Source organism: Urtica dioica, chromosome 10 (assembly GCF_054948205.1).
Source record: "Urtica dioica subsp. dioica isolate 48M chromosome 10, U.dioica_male_clone48M_v1_H2, whole genome shotgun sequence".
NCBI lineage: Eukaryota > Viridiplantae > Streptophyta > Magnoliopsida > Rosales > Urticaceae > Urtica > Urtica dioica.
In genome coordinates, this window is record NC_142765.1 from 2,369,731 (window position 1) to 2,396,159 (window position 26,429).

The 26,429-nt window shown below is 37.6% G+C and overlaps 2 protein-coding genes and 1 pseudogene across 3 annotated transcripts in view; 2 read left to right on the forward strand and 1 right to left on the reverse strand.

Moving 5' to 3' along the window:
• The window catches only part of LOC149383009 (putative disease resistance RPP13-like protein 1), a 67,082-nt pseudogene extending 62,958 nt beyond the window's left edge, over window positions 1–4,124 (forward strand). Inside the window, exon 2 of the transcript XR_016301552.1 lies at window positions 900–4,124. The product of XR_016301552.1 is annotated as a putative disease resistance RPP13-like protein 1 (transcript). The remainder of the gene's footprint in view (window positions 1–899) is intronic.
• Window positions 4,125–5,189: 1,065 nt separating this feature from the next.
• LOC149383015 (uncharacterized) lies at window positions 5,190–6,975 on the reverse strand. The gene is made up of 3 exons (XM_089627657.1): window positions 6,587–6,975; window positions 6,062–6,382; window positions 5,190–5,253 (listed from the first exon to the last, which is right to left on the reverse strand). The coding sequence occupies exons 1-3, from the start codon at window positions 6,973–6,975 to the stop codon at window positions 5,190–5,192; spliced, it is 774 nt and encodes a 257-aa protein (XP_089483783.1).
• Window positions 6,976–14,430: 7,455 nt separating this feature from the next.
• On the forward strand, window positions 14,431–22,028 carry LOC149383016 (putative disease resistance RPP13-like protein 1). The gene is made up of 9 exons (XM_089627658.1): window positions 14,431–14,534; window positions 14,988–18,027; window positions 18,174–18,293; window positions 20,442–20,550; window positions 20,659–21,013; window positions 21,117–21,189; window positions 21,326–21,513; window positions 21,601–21,807; window positions 21,898–22,028. Exons 2-5 carry the CDS (start codon window positions 15,016–15,018, stop codon window positions 20,691–20,693), a joined length of 3,276 nt encoding a protein of 1,091 aa, XP_089483784.1. The 5' UTR covers window positions 14,431–14,534; window positions 14,988–15,015; the 3' UTR covers window positions 20,694–21,013; window positions 21,117–21,189; window positions 21,326–21,513; window positions 21,601–21,807; window positions 21,898–22,028.
• Window positions 22,029–26,429: the final 4,401 nt, after the last annotated feature.

Here is a 26,429-nt window from a genome sequence, read left to right on the forward strand (position 1 = left end):
TGACCAAATGTACAAGTAAATCACTTGCACAAATACAATTTTACCCTCAATATAGATGTCAACAATTGACATCTATTGTTGACATCTGTGAGTTTTGAGTTGTTTGTTAACATAGATGTCAACAATTAATACAAATTGTTGACATCAATTGTTGATAAAATTGTATTTGTACAAGTGTTTTGATAGTATTTTTAGTTAAATTAAGTTTTTGATGAAAAATTAGAAAAACTCATCAGTGATAATTTCTCTTTTTTAATTTCCACCAGCTACATGACGTAGTGGACAGCCGACAGCTCATGCATTATTGTTTCCACGTGAAAGGAAAAGACAAAAAAGCAAAAATAAAAATCATTTCTCTAATATTTTGCATAGCCTTTGTTGACCTTCTCCACTGCCATACTTTGCTCACAATTCCATTGCTCACAATTCCGTTGCTGAGAATTCTAGAAATCATCTTCTGAAAAACAAACTCATCTCCATGCGCGAGTCTTTTATTTTTTATTATAATTTGTAAATATTGTATATAGTTCTGTAAATTTTAATTTATTGTTTTGGTAGTTTGATAAGAAGGCAACTTTGGAATAAAAAATTAGTTACTCCATAAATATTGTCTTACTTTTGATTCTATAAATTAGTTGCTCTAGTATTTTGTGTGTGCTGAGAATTCAAGAAATCATCTTCTGAAAAAAACCGTCATCTCCATGTGAGTCTTTTTTATTTTTATTTTTATTTTAATTATTTGTAAATATTGAATATATTCTATACATGTAATAAAATTAGCTACTCTATGAATATTGTCTTACTTTTGATTCTATATATATATATATATATATATATATATATATATATATATATATATATATATATTGTAAACTAGAGAAACCTTGATCTGTTGGCAGTTAGACATGGCTGCGTTGATTGGAGGAGCTCTTCTCTCTGCTTTTCTTCAAGTCTTGTTTGATAGGTTGGCTCCGAAAGAGATCCCAGACATCTTGTTCCGGGGAAACCAGCCCGTTGTTGATGTTTTGGGTGATCTGAGGAACGTCGTGAGGTCAGTGACAAAGCTGGTCGACGATGCAGAGGAAAAGCTGATCACTGACAATAACGTCAGGGAGTGGCTGGATGACCTCCAAGACATGGTGTATCGCACCGATGACTTGGTTGATACCATGAACAGCGAAGCTCAGAGGCGTGAGCTGATCAAACCTCACCAGCCTCGTTGGTTGAGTATCCCAAGTGGTTTGTTCACTACTATTGGATTTGATAGCATGGTCAAGAATGAAGCTACGGAGATCCTTCGTAGATTCAAAAGTCTTTTAGACGAAAAGGATAATCTTGGTCTGAGAGACGATCTTGGAGAAATCCCTTCTTATCAAAGGCCACCCACTCCGTTGGTTGAAGAATCTAGCGTTTACGGAAGGAAAGATGATAAAGAGGTCATTGTTGACTTGTTGCTCTCTGGCGATGAGGAAAAATTATCAATCATTCCGATTGTGGGGATGGGTGGTATTGGAAAAACCACCCTTGCTCAGCTCGTTTATGATGATGATAAGGTCAATGATCATTTTGATCTAAGAACATGGGTGACGGTATCAGATGATTTCGACATCGATAAGATTACAAAACTAATCTTGGAAAAGGTCACATCGCAAGAGTGTCGTTCAAAAGAGTTGTTTGAGATTCAACAGAAACTAAGGGATTCCTTAAGAGGGAAGAAATTTCTTATGGTTCTTGATGATGTTTGGAATGAGAATTATATTCTCTGGGACTCTTTGAAGAGCTCTTTTGAATCTGGAGCAGAAGGATGTAAGATCATTGTGACAACACGAAGCACAATAGTAGCCTCTCATATGGCAATTGGAAAGACAATTACTTATCAGTTAAGTGATTTGTCGTCTGAAGATTGTTGGCTGTTATTTTCGCGCCATGCTTTCAGAAACAATGAAGACGTTCATGCACATCAAGATTTGCAAGCGATTGGCAAAGAGATAGTGAAGAAGTGCAAAGGCCTGCCTTTAGCTATCAAATCTCTTGGCGGTTTATTACGTTCCGAACGAAATCGAAAGAATTGGGAAAACATTCTCGAAAGTGATGTGTGGAATGAGTTGTATAGTAAAGAAAAAAACATCCTCCCCGCTTTATGGTTGAGTTATCGCCGTATGCCTACACATCTAAAACGATGTTTCTCTTATTGCTCAATCTTTCCGAAAGACTATGAGTTTAAGAGAGACAGGATAATCGTGTTGTGGATGGCTGAAGGATTTTTGCAGAGTGATAAGAAAGCTATGACAATGGAGGAAGTTGGAGAGGAGTACTTGGAAGATCTCGTTTCAAGGTCATTGTTTCAGAAGTCGAGTAAAGATGACTCAATTTTCCTCATGCATGACCTTGTTCACGATTTAGCAATGTTCGTATCCCGTGGATTTTGCTTCAGGGTTGATAAAAGAAATGACTTGGACAGCCTTCAAAGTCATACTCGGCACCTCTCATTTAGCACCGAGCCTGAAGGATTTGGGCTTATAAGCAAAGCCAAGTATTTGCGCACATTTAGTGGATTAGATAAACAATGCTATTTTGGATGGCCTTATAAAACCTTTTCGACATCGGGAAGATACTTAAGAGTCCTTGGTATATGTGGTTCAATCTCTAATTCAATTAAAAGTTTGATACATTTGAGGTACTTGGAGTTATCTAACTCTATGATTACGGAGTTGCCTGCTACAATATGTAGTTTGTACAACTTGCAGACCTTGTTGCTGTCAAACTGTAGTTATCTTACGACATTACCAAAGAACATGGAAAGGCTTGTCAATTTGCGGCATCTGGATGTTTAGGGCACACCTATAAAAGAAATGAACTTCCAAATAAAAAATATGAAGTCTTTGGTGACATTGAGTAAAATAGTTGTTGGCAATGGAGAAGATACAGGGGTTAATATGAAAGAAGTGAAACAACTTCAACCTTTCGTGGGAAGACTTGAAATTTTGGGTATTGAAAATGTGGGTGATGCAAATGAGGCTTTGGAGGCTGATTTGAAGAATAAGAAGGGCATTACGGATCTACGTTTGCAATGGAGTGAAGAATCTGCCGGCGATGCAAATAGTTCGGAGAGAGAGAGAAAAATATTGGAATCACTTCGGCCTCATACAAATGTGAGATCTCTCGAAATAAAGTATTACAGAGGCACAATATTTCCAGATTGGGTGGGACATCATTCATTTTCCAACATAGTAGAGATTTGCCTACAGGATTGTAAAAGTTGTTTCTGTTTGCCTCCATTGGGACAATTGCCATGCCTCAAAAGGCTTGAAATAAAGAGGTTTGATAGGGTGGTGAGTGTGGGTGATGAGTTGTACGGTGGCAGCAGTACTAGTGGCACCTCTTTCAGATCCTTAGAGACATTGGAGATATGGTCTATGCCACAGTGGAATGAGTGGTCATTTGGTGGAGATGGCACACTAGTTTTCCCGAGGCTGAGGGATCTATACTTATGTGAATGTCCGGAGTTGAAGATGAGCTTACCAAACACGTCGGATGCTTGTCATGTACACCCCGACTCTCTCTCTCAACTAGAATATCTTTGGATACAGGGTTGCGAAAAGCTTTTGGAGAGTGATCTACGCAGACTCCCATCATTGAAAGAATTAGCCATCAGTGAATGGAAATGGGATTCGTTTCCTGGTGATGGAATATTGCTCCCCACCACTCTGGCTACGATTAAGATCTGGAGGAGTAGGAATCTGTTGGCCCTAAACGGCGAGGCCTTTCAACAACTCACCAACCTTAAGGAGTTGAGAATCAGGGGTTGGAAAGGGGATTCTTTTCCTGGTGATGGAATATTGCTCCCCACCACTCTGGCTAAGATTGAGATCTGGTTTAATAGGAATCTGTTGGCCCTGAATAGCGAGGCATTTCAACAACTCACCAACCTTAAGGAGTTGACCATCGGTGATTGCCGTCAGCTTCAGTGTTTGCCCGAACAAGGCTTGCCCGCTTCTCTCTCTGTTTTAGAAATCAGGGGATGCCATCCATTGTTGAAGCAACGGTGTGAGAAAGATAAAGGCCAAGATTGGCATAAGATTGCCCACATCCCGGACGTCGATATTCGTACATCAATATTTTGAAGGTAAACTATTCTTTTAATATTATTTTTTAATTTTTCTGATAAATTATGTGCATGCTACTCTTACTACCACTGACGCGCGCTCCCTTACTATTTTAATTTCTAATAAACTCTAGTGCTGGTTATGATTCGTTGTCCCTTTGCATAGTGTTATGGTTCTTGAGGTCAACCTTCGAGCACGTGATGTCGACGATCCTCATCATTAACGATAAGGTTTGTGCAATTGATATTTTGAACTGTTATTATTAAATTTGACGTGCTTGGTCTGGGAATTGAAGGATGGGAATGGTAAAATATTAGATTTGCGAGCTTAAGAACTGGGTTTATTAATTGGGTATCTTTCTGTATATAGTGATTATTTTAATTGGACTTGTCAATTGACGTTTTTGGAATCAAGTATGGGTTGGGGTTTTACGTACGTGTTTTTGTTGAATTGATTGAGTTTGGTTTTGAAGTTCAGGTTCTATATAAAGCTGAGAAACTTACAGGGTATTTTAGGTTATGAAGTGAAGTGTTGAAGTTAGGAGAACAGTAAGACCATCTTGAACATAGATATTTATTTTACAAGGAAATTTTCGAATTGTGAGTATAGTGAACTATTAGGCGTGGACAGATAAAGAAATGAAACTTATGGTTTTATGTGGTTTTTTCTCTTAGTTAGAAATCATTGAAGGGAAGTAAATATATATATATATATATATATATATATATATATATATCGTAATGAAAGTGCTGATGTTTTTTCTTTGTGAACAAATAGTTTCGCGAGAATGGGTATGCTTTCCCACCGTTGTTGCAGAACAAAGTTTTTTTTTTTTTTTTATGGGCTCATCTTCAATCATCCCTGATTCGATCGCTCTTCATACAGATTTTAGGCCGTAATTCGTAGCCAAGGAGTTTATTCTGTATATTCCCAGCCATTCAGAGCAGCAATATCATTGTATCATCTGGAGCAAGAACGGTCTTGGAATGCTATTCACAGGTGGGGAAAAGCAATTAAATTTCTCAACAATTTAATGATTTGATCTTAATGTAAAATATATTTTCCAGTCTTTAATTCTGTTAATCACTCTTTATCTTTGGTGATGATCAGCTGGTTGTTGGACCCAAAACTGGTTGATGAAAGAAAGCTGCCAACATTGAATCTTTCATGTTGTTACTGCAACAAAATGATTGTGTGCGTCTTGATTCTGATGGATTGTATTTAAAATGCCTCGTAGCTCATAGAATGCAATGTGGACTTGGTTCTGTACCGAGATTTATCTGGTATGTAGGCCTTTGTGGAAATATATATCATCAAGGTTTTATGACCATTACTAATCGGCTAAAAGGTAAAGTACGACAGCTTATTCAGATCGAGTTCATGCAAAGGCTCGAGATTTTGTGTCCAATGGAGGAAAATCTTGATGAAGGCTTTGCTGAGGAGGCATTAATGGGATCATTCTCTCGGGACTGGAAAACATACTGCTTCGAACCGGTCAAGCTTAATCATCATTTCTTTGAAGGTGAATTACATTTTATTTTTCTTTTCATGGTATTCTTACAACATATACTTCATTGATTTGACAATGATGCTGTGCTGTGGTCCTTTTTTTGCTCACAACGTGCTGTGGTCCATGTTTCACCTTGTCATTTTTATTCATTTAATTCTGTGGTCTCTTCTTAACTTACTTTTTTTTGTATACAAATTATAATTTATCTTGTATCACATTTTCTAGCCATTTCTTCTCTATCAAAAAACCACGTTTGAAGTGTGAATCTAATAAACTCAAACAACGTGATAATGGGAAACGTTTCTAGCATTCTTCGTCTTATTGTTGAAGCTTTCTGCATTATTACTTGTCATTATATCGTACATATACAAACAGTTACATATTAGCGACGTTTTATATCTAGTTAAAACACTTGTAATGAAAAAATGAAGAGTTTGTGTTTTACCGTTTCCCAGGGAAAAATGCTCTTGCCCATCGATCAAAACTGATTTCCTTGAGATACTTTGCCATCTCGACATCTTTCCTTCTCAATTGCCGAAAATGAGCTTCGAAAGCAGTCTTATTGAAAGCATAAGCGGCGGCATTCAGTTCAATGCCACAATGATCGGTCTTGAATTTATGTTGGACATTTAGTTTTAGATGATGGTAGCATGCTCCGTGAGGGATACCAGGGAACACCACCTCGAGACCATGTATGATGCTAACATGTCGATCGGATATGAACGCCAACTCTTCAAAGTCTTCACCGATAACTTCTCTCAACTTTCTCAAAAACCAAATGCACGAAGCATGACACTCGCTATCTACTACCCCGAATGCAAGTGGATATAATTGTGAATTAGCATCCATCGCAATTGCGCATAGCAACTGTCCACCGTATTTTGTCTTAAAAAATGAACCGTCTAATGATATCGCCGGTCGACAAGACTTGAATCCTCTACGACACTCCCCAATAGAAAAGAACGCGTACTTTAATCTATCGCCATCTTTCACAAACGCAGTCAGAGTCTCAGGGTTCTTCTGCTCCAACATGTATAGCCAAGATGATAACTTATGATAAGATTCTTCTGGCGTACCCCTTATGTATGAAATTTCTTTCTCCCTGGTTCTCCAAGCTTTCAAGTACAAGATGTCAACACCCCATCTTGTCTTGACTTCCTCTCTTACGTTATGTGCTGAATACTCAGCCATAGAGCTAATACTGTACTTATCTTTAAAGACGTGACCAATAACCCAAGGTGAAGCTCCTTTATGTCTTTCTGTTCGAACCACACGCGCGCAAGAATGTCTACTCTCGTACGACATAATCTGCCACATATCAGACCACTGCACAACATCCCTCAGCTTCCAAGTGTACATCTCATTTTTGCATATGACATACCATCTACTTTTTAAAGACGATTTCACTCTAAACTCGAAATTATTTTTTAGAGAAAAAACATGAATCTCTTGCTTCATTTGTTTCTTGGACTCAAACTCCTTCCCGTGGTATATATCTTATGTGCTACCTATTGCATTCAATGGTTATAATACGTATAACATAACATTTTTCATTTAAGAATATAAGTACATCTCATTCTTATTACCTGTGGAAGAATTTGGAAACTGACTTGGACCGTTATTATGTTCTTCCTTGACAAAATCATCGGTTGTGAAGTCTGGGGCTTTCCATGAGTAAGGCACGCAATTTGTTGGTGATACAACTTTATGAGGGTTACGTGATGGTTCACCGTGTCCCGATGGTTCACCCTGTCCCGATGGTACTGTAAAATGTTTTACAAAATCTTCATATTCTTCAGTGTTCGCGAACTCTTCAAATTCTGTTCCTTTCTCACAGTTGTGTCCATCATCTCCGTCAAACTTGTCTTCATCACCCTCGTCACTTTTGTGTTCATCATCCCGATCCTTGTGGTGGTAGTCATATCTGTCACGCTTGTATACTTCATCGTCTCGGTCATCTATTCGACTGCTGAACACAGGATTATCATCTCGGTCATTGGTAATCAGATTATGTTGTCTCTTGTTGAGTTCAACGCGAGGCAATTCTTCACTCATCACATTTTTCCCTTTATCTAGTCTTTTTGGAGTTAACGCTATGACTTCTTTCGATACCAAAGTTACACAAAGTGCATAACTTTTACGACTTTTATTCTTCGTATAATACTTAACGTCTATATCGTCATTCAACAAAGCAGGCTCAATTGGCATATTACCCGCCTCATATGGAACTTCAAACTTTAAGTCATACTTTGATCTGTCTATATCAACTCTCTTGTACACCTTATCGACTAACTCCATGTACGTTGTCTCTTTCAAAACTTCAAGCGGAAATATTCTCGCGTTTTTGAACACGTATAAGTGTCCATTTATCTCCCACGTGCCGTTAACCATCAATAAAACTACAAGAAATATCACAAAAATGCATTATATTATATTAAACTTCGATTTTTTCCAAATTCATCGGAATTGGTCGGAGAGGTCGGAACAGGTCAGATTTGGTCGGATTCTGTCAGAAAATTTGACTGGTCGGAATTTGTCAGAATATGTCGGATTTCGTCGGTATTTCAGCTTGAATTTCATTGGAATTTTTACATGAATTTCATCCGAAAAGGTCGGATTTCATCGAAAATAATGTCAAATTCCGGAAAGTTTAACCTACATCTACCAACCTTATTTATTCTACACAAACTATATGACTAAAGCTATAAAAGATGAATGAAGAAGCATACTTACCCATTTTGCAGGAATTCAACCAATTGGATATGCGAAATGATAAGAAAATGAGAGAGGATGAGAGATAAGTAGAGAATGAATTTTTTTTAGTACTATGGTCTTGTAAGGGTATTTTCGTCCAAAATTGATACAAAAGTCCAATTTTCGATATTTTTTAAGTAGCGGGTCTAATTAAGATATTTCCATAACTTTCGGGTCTAGAAAATGAAATTTCTCTAATCAATTTTGGACTAGTTTTTTTGCCGTTTATATGCAAGATTTCAGATTCTCTTTTGATTTGCATACGAAGACGCAAAATTGCTGAAATTCTCTCGTCATCCTCTCCATATGCTGACGCAAAATTGCAAACAAAACTATTTTTTTTATTGTAAAAAAAAAAAAAAAAAACAAAGACAAAAGTAGTTTTAGTTATGCATATATCTTCCCGGTAGAATATAATAAGAAATTTGAGACAAGCGTTCTATATATAATGACAAAAAGTTTAGTGGAGATGATTTGTATCTAATCATACTTGCTCCCCCCACTAGCATATTATAACAAGCTATGTGAGAAAATGTTAAAACAATAAGTAAAGAACTCATCTAAACTTTGTTGACCTCCACTTGATCAATCTTTTCTCTAAGCTCTCATAAGTGCTTTTGTCTGATTTTCTTTTGGAGAGATCAAGAAATCATCTTCTACAGAGCAACGTTGTTTTCCTGGTGAGTGTTCTTTTATTAATTTTAATTTTTTTGCTATAATAACTTGTGAGGAAGCAACCGTGAAAACACGGATAAATAATGTTGGAATCGATCTAGGGTTTAAGAAAATAATTAACGCTTCGGTAAGCGGCGAAATTTTAAAAATTTTCTTTTACAAGTAAAAACAGTTTTTTACTAACCTAGACAAAGAGCAAGTACATGTAAATAAAAACTATTTTGAGCTAAGAAGTTTACTAACCTTTCTTGAAGCTTGAACTTTGAGAAGCTTTTGGAAAGTTTGCAACACTGTCTCCCCTCGCAGCGCGTCTCTCTTTCTTTCCTCGGCACCTCGAGCAACCACGAAAGTTTCTATCACTAAATCACTCGAAATAAAAGGAATCAGTGAGTGGGCACTTTTAAACACTACAACTTAAGAACGAGTCTTGAAGTCGCAGAGCTAAACTCTAGGTCAAATGAGGACCTAGGTGCCAAAACAATAAAACGAAATTGACTAGAGAGAGAGAGGAGAGGGGCGGCCACAAGTTCTAGAGAAAGAGGCTCTCAATCTCTAACTTATGTGGAATGAATGAAATGAGAAGAATAAGGCTCCTATTTATAGGAGAGGCTTTATCTTCAATAAGGTAGTTTCCTCTTCTTTAGAATATCACATATTCATGAGGAAATAATCCTTATTTCCTTTTCTCATTTTGGGCGTGTAAGCCTTGCCATCTAGAAGCAAATTTGTTTCCTATTTTGCTTGCCTTGGCCGCCCATGTCATACTCTCCTAGAGGAAATTTGTTTCCTCTTTTTCTTTTGGCAAGTATCTTCATACATTAATGCACAAAATAAACTCTCTTTCACACTAAGGGCTGCACGAAATTTGGTCTCCCATTCACTTGGGTTGGACGGCCAAAAGCCTTCTAGAAAGGCTTTCTAAGTTTTCTTTTAATTGTTCATGACAACATAAGAAAAGCCCATTAAGAATTTTCTAGTAAAATTCTATGAAATGAAATTAATTCACAAGGCCCAAAAAACATGTTATGGCCGTGTGATATAATATGTCATCATATGACATTGTCAAAAAATTTATTGACATTCATTTCATGCCATGTCCAAAAAGACAAAATTACCCTTTCGACAATTTTCGTTATTGTTTTGACTTAGCTTCCAGTTTAACTATTCCTAATCGATGTGATTCGTGACAGTGACCTCATGGACCCAAATGAACAAAGCTTGAGCTAAACACTTGGACTCAAAAGTTCACAAACATTTTCCAAGTTTAGCTTAATGCCAACTGACTCCACTAAAGAGTTGACACTGAAAATCTCCCGGTTCAAATGAATTTATTTTCTACTCAAGAATTCAACCTAATTATGATGAGCGGATCCATTAAATATTATCTATGTTTACCCTTCATGAATGTCATCAGCTAGTCGGGATTTACTAAATTACCATTTTACCCTTCTAGCTGTTATTTCCTCAACTCCTTTGTCGCTTGTGAATAAGTTAGAAACAATGTATTGACGAGGAGCTAACAAGTCACATTGTTTCATCCAAAAGAGTCAGGACTCAATTTAGACACTAGCCAGTTCATTTATTCACACTCCAAGGAACAAAGCATGAGGTGACATACATTGCATTTCAGCAATCTTGTACATGAATTCCATATCTATGAGAACTTCACAAAGTTACTCATGACATTCTCACAACTTAGTACTTCACCAATAGGCCCTGTTCGGAATCGCATAGTGAGTCCGAACTCTGACTTTCTCAAATGAGAATACGTAAGCTGTGAAATGGCATGTCTCATTTCAGGATTAAGGTAAGCATGATGCAATTCATACATAGTGACTTCGAGACATAAGAGGTTAAATGGTTTGTTCTTATCTCGTCTCTAGAAGTGCACTCGTCAATTCAGTACCTTCGGAAGATACCTAGAAGAACTATAGAGTCTCCAACTCTCAATGCCTCATAATCAGACATCATAGATTCTTCTAACAATCATACTGAGGTCAATAGTCCTTTGACCCTTAGATTGCGAATATATCGTTTTAAGCAAACTACGAAGAGTTTGTTCATGCAAATCTACATTTGTCTCTTCGTAAGTTGTTAAGTTTGTTTATGGACTAAAAGACTAAGGTTTTATCATAAAGCTTCAAACAAAGAAATAATGAATGAACGTTTCAACTTTATTATTAAATGAATAGGCAATTACAAGCAAGAGTCTTCATGAGACTTTATTACATCAAATGTACAAAATAAAGACTACAACTCTTCTTGTGGGCACCATTGACAACAAACTCCCACTTGACTCAAAGAAGATGTGTGTAGTCCTTCATGCCTAATCCCTCTCGATCTTGGTCGAAGACCTTGTTCGCTAGGGCCTTTGTGAATGGATCTGCTAGGTTGTCCACCGTTGAGATCTTCTTCACTTCCACGTCTCAGCGCTGCACGATCTCTCGAATCAAATGGTATTTCCTCTCAATATGCTTAGAGCGCTTATGGCTTCGAGGTTCCTTTGAGTTAGCGACAGCCCCACTATTATCACAATAAAGGGTCATGGGCTCGTCGACATTTGGAACAAATTCCAAATACTTAAGGAATTTTCTAAGCCATACAGCCTCTTTGGATGCTTCACAAGCAGCTACATATTCTGCTTCCATTGTGGAGTCAGCAATGCAAGATTGCTTAATACTCCTCCACACAACAGCTCCACCATTAAGGATGAACACAGATCCTGAAGTGGATTTCCTGGAATCCTTATCCGCTTGAAAATCGGAGTCGGTATATCCCGTCATAGTCAGGTCAGTACCTGAGTATGTAAGCATCAAGTTCCTAGTTCTTCGAAGATACTTAAGAACATGCTTAACAACAATCCAGTGCTCGGGTCCAGGGTTGGATTGGAAACGGCTAACTACGCCAACGGCGAAACAGATGTCAGGTCTAGTGCAAAGCATAGCATACATGAGGCTTCCTACGGCAGAGGCGTAAGGAATTTTACTCATGTCTTCAATCTCTTGTGCAGTCTTGGGAGACTGGTCCTTAGAGAGTGAAACTCCATGCCTAAAGGGTGTTTGACCCTTCTTGGAGTCTTGCATCGAGAAGCGATCCATCACCTTATCAATATAAGATGCTTGAGAGAGCGACAAAGTCCGGTTTTTCCTATCTCGAAAGATTTGGATCCCCAGAATGTACGCGGCTTCTCCTAGATCCTTCATATCGAATTGCTTTGCCAGCCAGACCTTAACCTCAGATAACTTACCCACGTCATTACCAATGAGTAGTATATCATCGACATATAGTACCAGAAACACAATTTTGCCTTCGTGTATTAACATGTAAACACAAGGCTCATCTATTGACTGTTCAAAGCCGAAACTTTTCACAGTTTCATCGAATCTGATATTCCATGACCTAGATGCTTTGGGTGTGCACGGGGAGCTGTGGGTAGGGGATGGGCGTTGCAGGGTTGTAGTGGTGGAGGAGCGGTGTTGTAGGAGCGGCGCGATTGTTGCTTCTCGATCGCGAGTGCGCGTTGATGCGCTTTGGCCACGGTAAGCGGATCAAACATATTGAGCACATCTTGAATTTGAACACGAAGCCCTCTGATGTAACGCGATACGGTTTGTTCCGGTGTCTCGGCGATCTCTACGCGTGCTAGGAGCATGAAAAATTCCGTAGAATAATTTGTTACGGACCTCGTACCTTGGCGGAGGTTTTGGAGAGTTTGGTACAGAGTGCGCGCGTAATTATAGGGAAGGAAGGCGGAGCGCATGTGTTTCGTCAATTTTTCCCAAGTGACAATTTTTGGTTTTCCGGATTGGGCGCGTTGCGTCTTGGTTTGTGTCCACCATGCGGTTGCACGTCCACGGAAACGGGTGGCGACGAGGGATGCTCGTCGGTGTTCCGGGACCGCCTTGAATTCCAAAACTTCTTCAACGGCCGCGAGCCAATCAAGGAACTCATCGGCGTTCACGTTACCGTGGAACTCCGGGATCTCCATTCTGAACGACGACTCCCAACACGAGTCGATTCTCCACCATATCGGCGCGCGGACGAGCCGGGGGCTGAACGGCGGGGTTCGGTGCGAACGGGTTGTCGTCGTCGGTATCGAATCTGTCAAGAGGGGCGGGCTGTGCTTCGGGTCGCTGTTGCATAAGCACTTCGACAGAGCGGCTCAGGGCCTCCAGCTGTTGACGGAATCCCGCGAATTCTTCACGTCTATACACATCATCCAAATCAGCATCACGATCGGGAAATCCTCCACGTCGACCTCGGCGCGCCATAGCGATGGTGGGGATGATCGAACCTGACTCTGATACCAACTGATGTAGGTTAACGTATATAAGAAGGAGAGGAAACGCTAAAGACCAAGAATGATCAATTTTCTTATAATTGTTTTTTTTTTAAAGATACTGCCGATTACAAATAAGTGTGCTAATATTTATAGTCAATCAGGAAAGAAAACAGCACATAAAAACGTAAATAAATTAATGACAGCAAATGAAAACTGAAAAGGAAATAAAACCATTACAATAAATAAATAAATAAAAACTGAAAAGGAAATAAAGCCACAACTAATGCAATATTAATGCTCAATAAGCGTTGCATCACATTTGAAATGTTTCTTTAATTTCGACCAGCTACATGACGTGGACAGCCGACAGCCCAAGCATTATTGTTTCCGCGTGAATGGAAAAGACAAAAAAGCAAAAAGAAGAAATCAACGTTCATTCAATTGCTCTAATATCGGAAATCCTCTTTGGCACGGGTCACGATCACTCACGATCCACTCACATTTTGACACGTGGCAGCTCAGTGCCACGTGTCAAAATGTGAGTGGATCGTGAGGTGGTCGTGACCCGTGCCCAATAGCAATGCTCCTCTAATATACTGTATTGCCTTTGTTAGCTTCCTTCACTGCCGTACTCTGCTCAAATTTCACAACTCTAGTATTTTGGCAAGACATCTTTAGAAAATTTGTCTTAATGTTCAATTATATTAGGGGTTTTCTTTCCTTACGAGTAAGTTGGTGGGAGTTTTCACATCACTATTTTTTTGTTTAATTATTGTCAAATTTTTATTATATATATACATATATATATATATATATATATATATTTTTGTTTATCAGACTCTTAGCTTATTTATAAATCAATTTATCGATGCTTCAATGCTTTTACTTTTGATTTATTTATTTATTTATTTATTTTGGTGAGAGGAGCTTTTACTTTTTTTATTTCATAAATAAACCACATTAGTTTATTTTTTTCTATTCTAAATTTAGTACATGACGTGGACAGCCGACAACCCATGCATTATTGTTTCCGAGTGAAAGGAAAAGACAAAAATGCAAAAGTAAAAATCATTTCTCTAATATTTTGCGTAGCCTTTGTTGACCTTCTCCACTGCCAAACTTTGCTCACAATTCCGTTGCTCTTTGCTCACAATTCCGTTGCTGAGAATTCTAGAAATCATCTTCTGAAAAACAACCTCATCTCCATGTGAGTCTCTCTCTTTTTTTTTTTTTTTTTTTAATTTGTAAATATTGTATATAGTTCTGTAAATTTTATTTTATTGTTTTGGTAGTTTGATAAGAAGGCAACTTTGGAATAAAAAATTAGTTACTCTATAAATATTGTCTTACTTTTGATTCTATAAATTAGTTACTCTAGTATTTTGTGTGTGCTGAGAATTCAAGAAATCATCTTCTGAAAAATAACCTTCATCTCCATGTGAGTCTTTTTATTTATTTATTTATAATTATTTGTAAATATTGAATATAGTTCTATACATTTTATTTATTTTATTATTTTGGTAGTTTTGTTAAAAAAACGCAAATTTGGAATAAAATTAGCTACTCTATGAATATTGTCTCACTTTGATTCTATATATATATATATATATATATATATATATATATATATATATATATATATATATATATTGTAATATAGAGAACCCTTGATCTGTTGGCGGTTAGACATGGCTGAGTTGATTGGAGGAGCTCTTCTCTCTGCTTTTCTTCAAGTCTTGTTTGAAAGGTTGGCGCCGAAAGAGATCCCAGCCATGCTGTTCCATGGAAACCAGCCCGTTGTTGATGTTTTGGGTGATCTGAGGAACGTCGTGAGGTCAGTGACAAAGCTGGTCGACGATGCAGAGGAAAAGCTGATCACTGACAATAATGTCAGGGAGTGGCTGGATGACCTCCAAGACATGGTGTATCGCACCGACGACTTGGTTGATACCATGAACAGCGAAGCTCAGAGGCGTGAGCTGAAACCTCACCAGCCTTGTTGTTTGAGTATCCCAAGTGGTTTGTTCACTACTGTTGGATTTGATAGCATGGTCAAGAATGAAGCTACCGAGATCCTTCGTAGATTCAAGAGTCTTTTAGACCAAAAGGATAATCTTGGTCTGAGAGACGGTCTTGGAGAAATCCCTTCTTATCAAAGGCCACCCACTCCATTGGCTGAAGAATCTACAGTTTACGGAAGGAAAGATGATAAAGAGGTCATTGTTGACTTGTTGCTCTCCGGCGATGGTAGTGAGGAAAAATTATCAGTCATTCCGATTGTGGGGATGGGTGGTATTGGAAAAACCACCCTTGCTCAGCTCGTTTATGATGATGATAAGGTCAACGATCATTTTGATCTAAGAGCGTGGGTGACGGTATCAGATGATTTCGACATCTATAAGATTACAAAACTAATCTTGGAAAAGGTCACTTCGGAAGCTTGTCATATTGGAGAGTTGTTAGAGATTCAACAGAAACTAAGGGATTCCTTAAGAGGGAAGAAATTTCTTATGGTTCTTGATGATGTTTGGAATGAGAATTATATTCTCTGGGACTCTTTGAAGAGCTCTTTCGAATCCGGAGCAGAAGGATGTAAGATCATTGTGACAACACGAAGCACAATAGTAGCCTCTCATATGGCAATTGGAAAGACAACTACTTATCAGTTAACTGATTTGTCGCCTGAAGATTGTTGGCTGTTATTTTCACGCCATGCTTTCAGAAACAACGAAGATGCTCATGCACATCAAGATTTGCAAGCAATCGGCAGAGAGATAGTGAAGAAATGTAAAGGCCTTCCTTTAGCTATCAAATCTCTTGGCGGTTTATTACGTTCTGAACGAAATCCAAAGAATTGGGAAAACATTCTCGAAAGTGATGTGTGGAATGAGTTGTATAGTAAAGAAAAAAACATCCTTCCTGCTTTGTGGTTGAGTTATCGCCGTATGCCTACACATCTAAAACGATGTTTCTCTTATTGCTCAATCTTTCCGAAAGACTATGAGTTTAAGAGAGACAAGATAATCGTGTTGTGGATGGCTGAAGGATTTTTGCAGAGTGATAAGAAAGCTATGAAAATGGAGAAAGTTGGAGAGGAGTACTTGGAAGATCTCGTTTCAAGGTCATTGTTTCAAAAGTCGAGTAAAGATGACTCAATTTTCCTCATGCACGACCTTGTTCACGATTTAGCCATGTTCGTATCCCATGGATTTTGTTTCAGGGTGGATAAAATAAATGACTTGGACAGCCTTCAAAGTCATACTCGACACCTCTCATTTAGCACAGAGCCTGCAGGTTTTGGGCTTATACGCAAGGCTAAGTATTTGCGCACCTTTATCGGATCAGATCAACAGTGCTATATTGGCTGGCCCTACAAAACCTTTACGACATCGGGAAGATACTTAAGAGTGGTTGGTATACGTGGTTCAATCTCTAAATCAATAAATAATTTGATACACTTGAAGTACTTGGACTTATTTTTTTGCGGGGTTAAAGAGCTGCCTGCTTCAATATGGAGTTTGTACAACTTACAGACCTTGTTGCTGTCAGGGTGTTACCATCTTGCGACATTACCGAAGAACATGGAAAGGCTAATCAATTTGCGGCATCTGGATATTTATGGAACCCCTCTAAAAGAAATGAACTTCCAAATAAAAAATATGAAGTCTTTGCTGACATTGAGTAAAATAGTTGTTGGCGATGGAGATACGGGGAATAATATTAAAGAATTGAAATATGTTCAGCCTTTCATGGGAAGACTTGAGATTTCGAGTATTGAAAATGTGGGAGATGCGAATGAGGCTCGGGAGGCTGATTTGAAGGATAAGATGGGTATTAAGGATCTGCGTTTGATATGGAACCGTGGATCTGCCGGCGATGCAAATAGTTCGGAGAGAGAGAGAGATATACTAGAATCACTTTGGCCTCATACAAATTTGAAGTTTCTCGACATAGAGTGTTACAGAGGTATGATATTTCCGGATTGGGTGGGACATGATTCATTTTCTAACATAGTATGGATCAACCTAGTGAATTGTAAAAGCTGTTGTATGTTTCCTTCTCTGGGACAATTGCCATGCCTCAAACACCTTCATATACAGGGGTTTGATAGCTTGGTGTCAGTGGGTGATGAGTTTTATGGCAACATTAGTAGTGGCAGTTCTTTCAGATCCTTAGAATGGCTATTTATATATAATATGCCACAGTGGAAGGAGTGGTCATTTGGTGGAGATGGCACACTAGTTTTCCCGAGGCTGAGCGGTCTACAATTGGCAAATTGTCCAGAGTTGAGCTTGAGCCTACCCAACACTCTCTCTAAACTAGAAAGTCTTTTTATAAGAGACTGCAAAAAGCTTTTGCAGTGGGATCTACAGAGACTCCCATCATTGAAATGCTTGCGTATCGATGGTTGGGAATGGGATTCGTTTCCTAGTGACGGGATGTTTCTCCCGACCACTCTGATTGAGATTTCTATCCGCAATAGTAGCAATCTGGTGGCCCTAAACGGCGTGTCTTTTCAACAACTCACCAACCTTAAGGAGTTGGACATTTTTAAATGCCCTCAGCTCCAGTGTTTGCCCGAAGAAGGCTTGCCCGCTTCTCTTTCTGAGTTGACAATCGAGAAATGCCATCCTTTGTTGGAGCAACGGTGTGAGAAAGACAAAGGGGAAGATTGGCACAAGATTGCCCATATCCCTAAAGTCGAGTTTAAGTAAATCAACACTTCCTTCAAGGTACATTATTCATTAAAAAAAAATCTGATAAATTATGTACATGATATATAGTACTACTACATAGATTATATATTATAATTGATGCTAATGCTGGTTTCTTTATTTTACTTAAGTCAGGGAAGTTATGCGTGGACGAAGGCGCGTTGTGCATTGGCTCGTGGTTGTTGAGGTCAGCCCGTACTTGGACAACGTTGGAGCCCATAATGTCGATGATTGTCATGATTAACGAGAAGGTTTGTGGAATCGATTGGATTTGTGATTATGAAATTTGAAGTGCTTGCTCTAGGAGTTGAACGACTGCAATAATAAAATGTTAGGCTTGAGAGCTTAAGAACTCGGTTTAGTACTGTTATGTCCAGTGTACTTTCATTTGGGCTTAATTTGCAAATACTATTTTTTGAATTGGACATGGCGATTGACGTTTTTGGAATTGTTTCTCTTGCGGATTTGATTGAGTTTGGTTTTGAAGTTCTGGTGCTTTAGTTGCTTAGTAACTTACAGAGTAGAGTGTTTTAGTTTATGAAGTGAGCGATCAAAATTAGTAAAACGTTAAGTGTGACACCATTTCGTATACAAAAAAGGGGAAATGACGGCAAAAAATACTCAAAGTTTGCTCTAACCGATAGTTATATACTCAATTCTTTTTTTTTCTTGGGCAAAAACACCTCATGTTACAAATTTAATTACGCGTAAATATTTTTGCCGTTAAAATTTCCGTTTGAACTTAACGGTGCAAGTAGTTACGGCGCTATTAAATAGTAATATGTGGTACTTTTTCCAAAGAAAGAAAAGGAGTTTATAAGTAGTGTTTTGTCTAAACATTGAGTATTTTTGCCACTATTTTCCCTACAAAAAATTACGTAATTAGCCAACTAAAACATTTGAGATTGCTATATAGCCAACGTTTCGTAAATCTTAGGTAAATAGCCATAAACATGACGTTACATTCTTGGTTTGCCCTTTCATTGAAATAAAATGGTGGGGTATTTACGTCAATTTACTCGTATAAATACATGGACGTGACTATTTATCTAAAATTTACGAAACGTTGGTTATATAGTAACGTGAAACTGTAAATATGACTATATACGTATGTGTATTTTTCATAAAGAACTTTCCAAATGTGTTTTGAGTTTAGGTACTTTTGTTTGAGAATGATGGAGATAATTGATGATTGACTACTATACTTTTCGATGTCTTCTTTGGTGATGAATAGGTAGCCCAAAAGTGTCTTCAGACTTGTTGACAATAATCATCGATTGCCTCTGTGGATCACAATTAAAGTCGATATGTCATGATCATCGATAACCAAGCTCTGCTGGGCACGTAGGCTTTTGTAGATATGTCATGAAGACTTCTATGCTCTCTGAAAATATTACATTATCATTGTTGCTAAACCGATTTCAGCTAAAGTGCTGGTTCGATTGGTGAATTCCCGGCGATGAAAAATTCAAAATCTCCGCTCGAATAATATCCAGGGTTCAGAGGTACGTATTTGTAATGCTCAGTATTAGTGAACCTTTCCTTGATAAAAAAAAATTATTTTAAGATTACTTGTCTCAAGAATTCTCGTTCACATTAAGAAGATACTTGAGAAAGTTGTTTTTTTTTTAAACGAATCTTTTTATCACAAAGATATCAAATTCAGCCGAAATTTTAATATATGTCCGAGGTATTTGAACTAGTTATCATACTCTCTTAAAGGTTTGTGGTTGGAATCAACGTCCCGTGGTCCGATATAGTTGAGAAATACCATCTCTCTTCATTCCACTTTCAAGTTTCTGAATTCATCTGGTGTTTTATTTGTCTGCAAAGCTGATATAAAAACTGGTAATCTGCACTTAACAAAACTGATTTTGTTGAGCAAGATTGCTATAGCATATTGTGTGGGTTCAATGGTTTCCGAAATTGACTGTGTTTTGCTGTAATTCTGAGATAGACACAAATAGAACAGACCAATATGCATTGACTATCATTACTGCTCCCCTATTGTGAAGGCAAATTGCTTCATTTTAATATCTGGCTCATCTCCAATTATCACCGATTCAGACTGCTCTCGATGCAGACAGATATTTAAGTATTTTTATTATTATTTTATTTATAAATTTGTATGTTTCAGGATATTTTGTTAGACGGTTTTGTAGCAGAGAAATTAACTTCCCAGCCCCTCAGAGGAGCAATACTATTTGAGCATCTGAACATTACTATTTGAGCATCCATGAGATCAAGTTTTAATCATTTCTTCAAAGGTAAAAACATTTTTTTTATTTTCTGATAAAAAAATGTACATGGAGTATTATTTCTACATATACTAAATGGATTTTTCTGTAATTCTGTTGTCCTTGATTCAATGTGCATTGAAATACAGGATGTCTTGTTAGGCGGTAATTTGTAGCCAAGTAATTATGTTGAATGTTTCCCAGCTCTTCAGAGCAGAGATATATCATTTGATCATCTGGAGCAAGAATGGTCTTGAACTACTATTCAAAGGTTCGGAAATATATATATTTTCTCAACCTGAATGATGTGATATAAATCTATATATATATTTTCTGCTCTTACATCCCATTTACACTTTTTATCTTTGGTGATGATCAGTTAGGTGGACCCAAAAGTGTCTCAAAACCTGTTGATAGAAGAAAAGCTGTCGAGATTGAAACTTTTGTTCCGATATTGAAACATGATTATGTACGTCTTGATTCTGATGGTTCGTGACCATAATCGATTATCCTCGTGGATTGTTATCATATGTCCGCTTCACGGAATGCCAGGTACAAATGGTTTTGTAGATCTGTCATCAAGATTTTTATAGTCTTGTAAAATATATCCAGGTAAGGGAGTCAATGCAGCAGAGGAAAGACAGACTTCAATCTTGATGATAGTGAAGCTGATCCGACACCAAGATGGCGTAAGATTTCTCACAGTCAGTGAATTTATCAAGATTTCTATAAAGGTAAAATGATTATTTTTATTCTTTCCTTTTTCGTATAACATATGAAATGGTATGACTACGTACACATGTTTATGTAATGGCGTTCGTTTTCCTTTTCTTATAGATTTTTCGGGCCGACTTTTTTTTATAATAAATTATCTCGAGTTGATGCTTATATCGCTCTTAGTACTTTTCTGGTAAGTGTTTCTGTATTCTTGCTGATATATAGTTAATTTTGGTACATAATAATCTCACGTTCAACTTGTATTTTCTCGTCTCTTTAATTACATTCACTCTTATATACCTTTGGTCATGATCATCAACATCATTTAGTTGGAGCCAAAAGTGCATCAGAACGAAATTGATGGAAGAACGCTGTCCAGATTCAAATTTCAACTCCGATTTCGCGACAAGATATTATTGTGTACATGAATTCAACGACGAGAAGGCTTTTTTGACACATATTCTAAGAACAAAGCAGAGCCTCATATCATGACTTGCCCAGGAATTCACTAAAGAAGGTACTTTTTTTTTCTTTCTTTTTTTCTTTTGAAGCTAATGTTTTGGTTGTTGGATCACATTGTTTCTTTGACTATTATCAACTGAAGATTGGTGGTCACAATGTCTCGTGCGAGCCGTGCTACGATCTTCAGCCTAATTTCAAGCTTCTCCTTTCAGAGGCTCGGATTGACCGAGGCCTATACCACCTCGGCCTCAACTTGACCGAGATCGAGCCATTCACAGAGCGCCACGTGGACATCCACCATGTCGGAAATGTTGATGAGATGACTGCAATATGCAGTCAGCTCTATCAGGTGCACGGATATGCTTAATCCCCGTCCTATATGTATGTTCTCTGAACATAAACATGTGATCGTAATTATCCCTCTAATTTTGGATTACAGGTAAAGTACATGGCTTATGCATAACACGTAGTAGCTCAATCCACGGAGCATATGGAATTGGACGAAGCCGAATCAACAGACGCAGAAAATAGTGAGGCGTAGAATGGGAGGCTCAAGGAAGTCGATCCAACGGTAGAAGATGGGAAGACAGATGAGAATATTAGTGATGACCCGGCAACAATGGAGTCATAGTTCTAATCATCGTCTCGCGGGATCGGGAAACATGCTGTACTGATAGATTAAATCAGGAGGTGCTTTATATATATGCTCCCATGATCTAACCAACGTTGATGTTAAACATAGTTGAAATGTTCACTTTAATGTCATTTGAACTCAAGACTATGAAGTACTCTAGAAATTGAATCCATATTCAGGTTTTTCTTCTTCTTCTAGAATCCAATTGCACGTCCTTCTATTGATTAAATACTCAGTTTTGCTCGCCAGTAATTTGACCCTTGTGTATACATCTATCCAATCTAAGCTAATTCTCTTTCTGATAATATGTTCAGTTATTATAAACATTATCGTGTGTGTGCGTCTACGTGCATTTTTTTTTTTAAAATAATATAGCAACATCTAAAATAATTGGTATCTCATCTTTCTTGCATGCCCAATGGAAAAAAAAAAAAAAAAAAAAAAAAAAAAAAAAAAAAAAACAGACAAGAACCAAAGATGAGTGGGCACAGTCTTTATCTCACTAGATCACGAAACTAGGTGTTTCGAGATCTCTCTATTATTTTACTAAGAATGAAAACGAATTTCCGAAGGGAGGGGAGGCAGAAGTGCACGGCCAAAAGGAGGCTAGGATGCACGAAATTTCTCTCAAATAATTGCTTATTTTTGCCTTCTCATGAACCCCTATTTATAGTAGTAAAATGAGATATTCATGGAATCTTCCAGAAAATTTTATTTCCTTTTATTGTGTTCACACTAGTGGATTAAATCTAGGCCATTGGATTTCAACAAGTGAATCCTACTTTTTCTCTCATCCATCAGATCAATATCTATGGGATATTATTCTCTATTTAAATAGAGAATATTTTATTTAGTGAGAGAATAAATGGGAATAAATTATTTCCCTTTAAATATATTCTCATATATTCTCCTAAATACTTTCCTTTAAATAAGGAGAAAATATAGGACAATATCTTATATTATTCCTCTCCTTTATTTAAACTAAAGAGAAAATATTGGTAAATACCAATATTGAAAAAGTCGAATTTTAGGCACACGGCCAAGGGGAATTTGCGCAACTCCTATGCCGAAATTCCCAAATCCGATTTTCATATTTTGTGCAAGGCGCAATTGCTTAAAACCCAATTAATCATTTATTTACTTGGTCCAACAATAAACAAATAATTAAGAATTTTTTATTTACTTGATCAAACAATAAATAAACAATTCTACCATAAATATTTATTTAATTATGCGAATACCCGTTTTCCAGAATTAATGCTGTCAATCACAATTACAGCAAGTGAGATCAATAATGATAAACATTATTATACGAAAGTTCTTATCCGCCTTTATCAGAGCCGAATCGGAGACTATGGACCTAGTAATAGAAGCTTAACAAATCCGATGAAAAAGACGAAATAGTCCTTTCTCTTTTTCCATCGATTCGTTTAATCTTGGTCAAATACTCCACCTTGTAAGCCAAGACTGAACTCTCCTTTATACTAGAATTATATTTACTCATCGTGACGAGTGTCCACTGATATAGTCAGTTCGTGATCAAGATCCTCCAGGTTCAACCCGTGTCAAGAGAAGTCAATTTTTCCGTTATACTTCTCTTGATATATATCAGCCCTAAGCATTGTTGCTTCCCCAGCGAAAGATTCTTTCGAACGTTACTTACTTCGAAAGTGCGCGCAATCTATCGGTTCTGGAATCAACCCTTAGGTAAGAGAACATTAACCTTCTTTCAGGAAGACTGGATTCTGTATCTGTAAATCATTTCCCACTCGAATTATGCTCTGAGAAAACTCCCAATACATAAGCTGTGATTAGCATGAATAGCCTTTTAGCGAATGAGTCAAAGAGCTCAGTAACATAACCCAGTGTCCATGATCACTTCAGGATTTAGATCAAGTCTCACTGTGACCGTCATAGTGGCCTCGGTTAGTGTGTCGTAACGGTCTTTAAACGACACATCTACACCAAGACCTGTCCGGGTAGTACACTTACCACAAGTGTAGAATGCTCCCACATAGTGATCAGCCTTCACCCATGTGTTCCACATATATGACTTTAGATATAGTTTTCCAGGCGTATATCAGTCATCGACCATGTTTTAGCACACCGCCCGAACTCAGGTGCCTAGCACGTGACTCAGTTAAATACGGAGGCTATGGAATAATGAATGTTTAATAAATCTAATTAAATAAGAAATAGCGCTTTCAATTCAAATAGATAATAAATGTCAAACTTTATTTTATTAATAATTTCAACGAGAATTTACATAAGTATCTTCTCGTGGGCAAGAATTCCTAACATCCATATATTAGGCCACGTCATTATTTACGACTATTTACTTAATTCTTATCAAACATTGGCTATTTAGCAATATCAAATATTTAATTTTACCATTTTCCTAATTTTCTGATAAAAAAATGCTACATTGCTAATCTCAACCATTTTGAGGACGATCTAGATTTGGGAGCTAGAGTATACGAGCCAATTTGAAACATGAAATTGACGAAATAGCCAATGTTTGATTTATTTTTTGGACTAACCAATTAACCACATTAACCAACATAAATAGACAATAATACCCTTAATTTAATATGAAGGGTTACCAAATATAATTTTGTTAACAGAAATAAATGAATTAATGAAAAATATTACAATAAATAACTATTTCATTGATATATTAAAAAATCTCTAAAGATATTACGAGATCTTCACCGCCGATCTTCAACGCCAAGTCAACTTGCGCAATTTTTCGCCGATCTTCACCGTCGATCCGTCTCGAACCGCCAATTCTCTGATCGTAGACACAGAGTCGCCAATTCTCCTACAAATAAAAATTGAAATCAATACGAATAAACACATATTAACACAGATTAACAGATTCCAACGACATTTCAACACTAACTCACAAATCAACACAAATTTACACAAATCAACACTAGTTTTCAAATCTAATGAAATCAACACAAGTAAACAGATTTAACAACAAAACCAATACAAATCAACACGTAAGAACACAAATTAACATATTCCAAAGACATTCAAATCAACATAAATTAACACAAACCAACACTAATTTCACAAATTTAACACTAATTTTCAAATCAACGAAAATCCACAAATGTAAATACTAATTTCATACCAACAACAATCACCACTAACAACAATCAACAGAAATCAACAGACTAAATTCTTACCGGTATTTATTTATTTTTTATTTAACAAGAATCCTGATACCCTCTTCTTGAATCTTTGTTGTCTCCGATGAGGTCTCGTACATGATTGTCGAGTGTTCCTTGTCCCTTAGATCGAAGACGCGGACCGAGCCGAGCCGGAGACGGACGCGAACACCCTGACCCCGCCCCAGGCGATGTCGTAGACCTCATTCTCGTGAGCGATCAGTTGCGTGTCCATACACTCTCGCTCTACATCCCAGATCGTGCACGTCGTGTCGATGCTCGAGGTTCCGATCCACCGTGGCTCGGCCTCTTCTAGTCTAACGAGGTCGATCAGCTGACCGAGCCGTCGCCGGAGACGAACGCGGTACGTCCGCAGAACTCGTTGGTCTTGTCGGGGACGAAGATGACCTTGATCGAAGGGTAAGGGTGCTTGAAGGAGAGGCGAGGATCGGAGCGGATCTTGCCGGTGGATTCGTGGAGCTGCACGATCTCGAGGCGGTTCGGCCACCGCTTGAGGAGGCTGGAGCCTCACGTTGGAGAGAGAGAGAGAGAGCAAATGGGGCAAGTCTATAATTTTCCATTTAGAAACACGACATTAACCTTTAATTACAAACAACACAGTTTAGTTATAAACGATAAGGTCGAAAACAAATGACATCTTTTATTTTTCTATTTAAAAAATGACATTAACTTTTGATTACGAACGACACAATTTAATTACAAACGACAAAATGAAAACAAACAACATCTCTTATTTCAATTTTCAAAAATGACATTAACCTTGATTACAAACGACAGAGTTGAATTTCAAACGACAAGGTCGGAAACAAACGACATCTCTTATTTTTTTTTAATAAGGAAACAAATGACATCTCTTACAAATGACAAAGTCAGAAACACAGTTTAAGAAAAATAAGAGAAATTGAGGGCTGAAACGCCATTGGATTTATAAGCGAGAGCAATCGAGAGAAGCTTCGACGTGACTCAGAGTTGCTTTGCGGCGTCATCGCCGGCCGTTGATTTTTTGCGGGTCAAACTTTTTTATTGCTCTATATTTTTGAAAGACTGAGTTTGAGAGAGAAAGGATAATCTTGTTGTGGATGGGTGAAGGATTTTTGCGTAGTGATAAGAAATCTGTGAAGATGGAGGAAGTTGGAGAGG

Bases quoted from the DNA above. Each gene is read 5' to 3' on its own strand.
- LOC149383015 (XM_089627657.1), bottom strand. From the start codon at position 6,975: ATGTACACTTGGAAGCTGAGGGATGTTGTGCAGTGGTCTGATATGTGG. The intron at 6,383-6,586 runs GTACGCGTTCTT...TTGGTTTTTGAG, and splicing joins AAAGATGGCGATAGATTAAA to AAAGTTGAGAGAAGTTATCG. The intron at 5,254-6,061 runs GTAAAACACAAA...CAATGTTGGCAG, and splicing joins GCATTTTTCCCTGGGAAACG to CTTTCTTTCATCAACCAGTT.
- LOC149383016 (XM_089627658.1), top strand. From the start codon at position 15,016: ATGGCTGAGTTGATTGGAGGAGCTCTTCTCTCTGCTTTTCTTCAAGTC. The intron at 18,294-20,441 runs GTTTGTGGAATC...ATGTCTTGTTAG, and splicing joins TTGTCATGATTAACGAGAAG to GCGGTAATTTGTAGCCAAGT. The intron at 20,551-20,658 runs GTTCGGAAATAT...GGTGATGATCAG, and splicing joins TCTTGAACTACTATTCAAAG to TTAGGTGGACCCAAAAGTGT.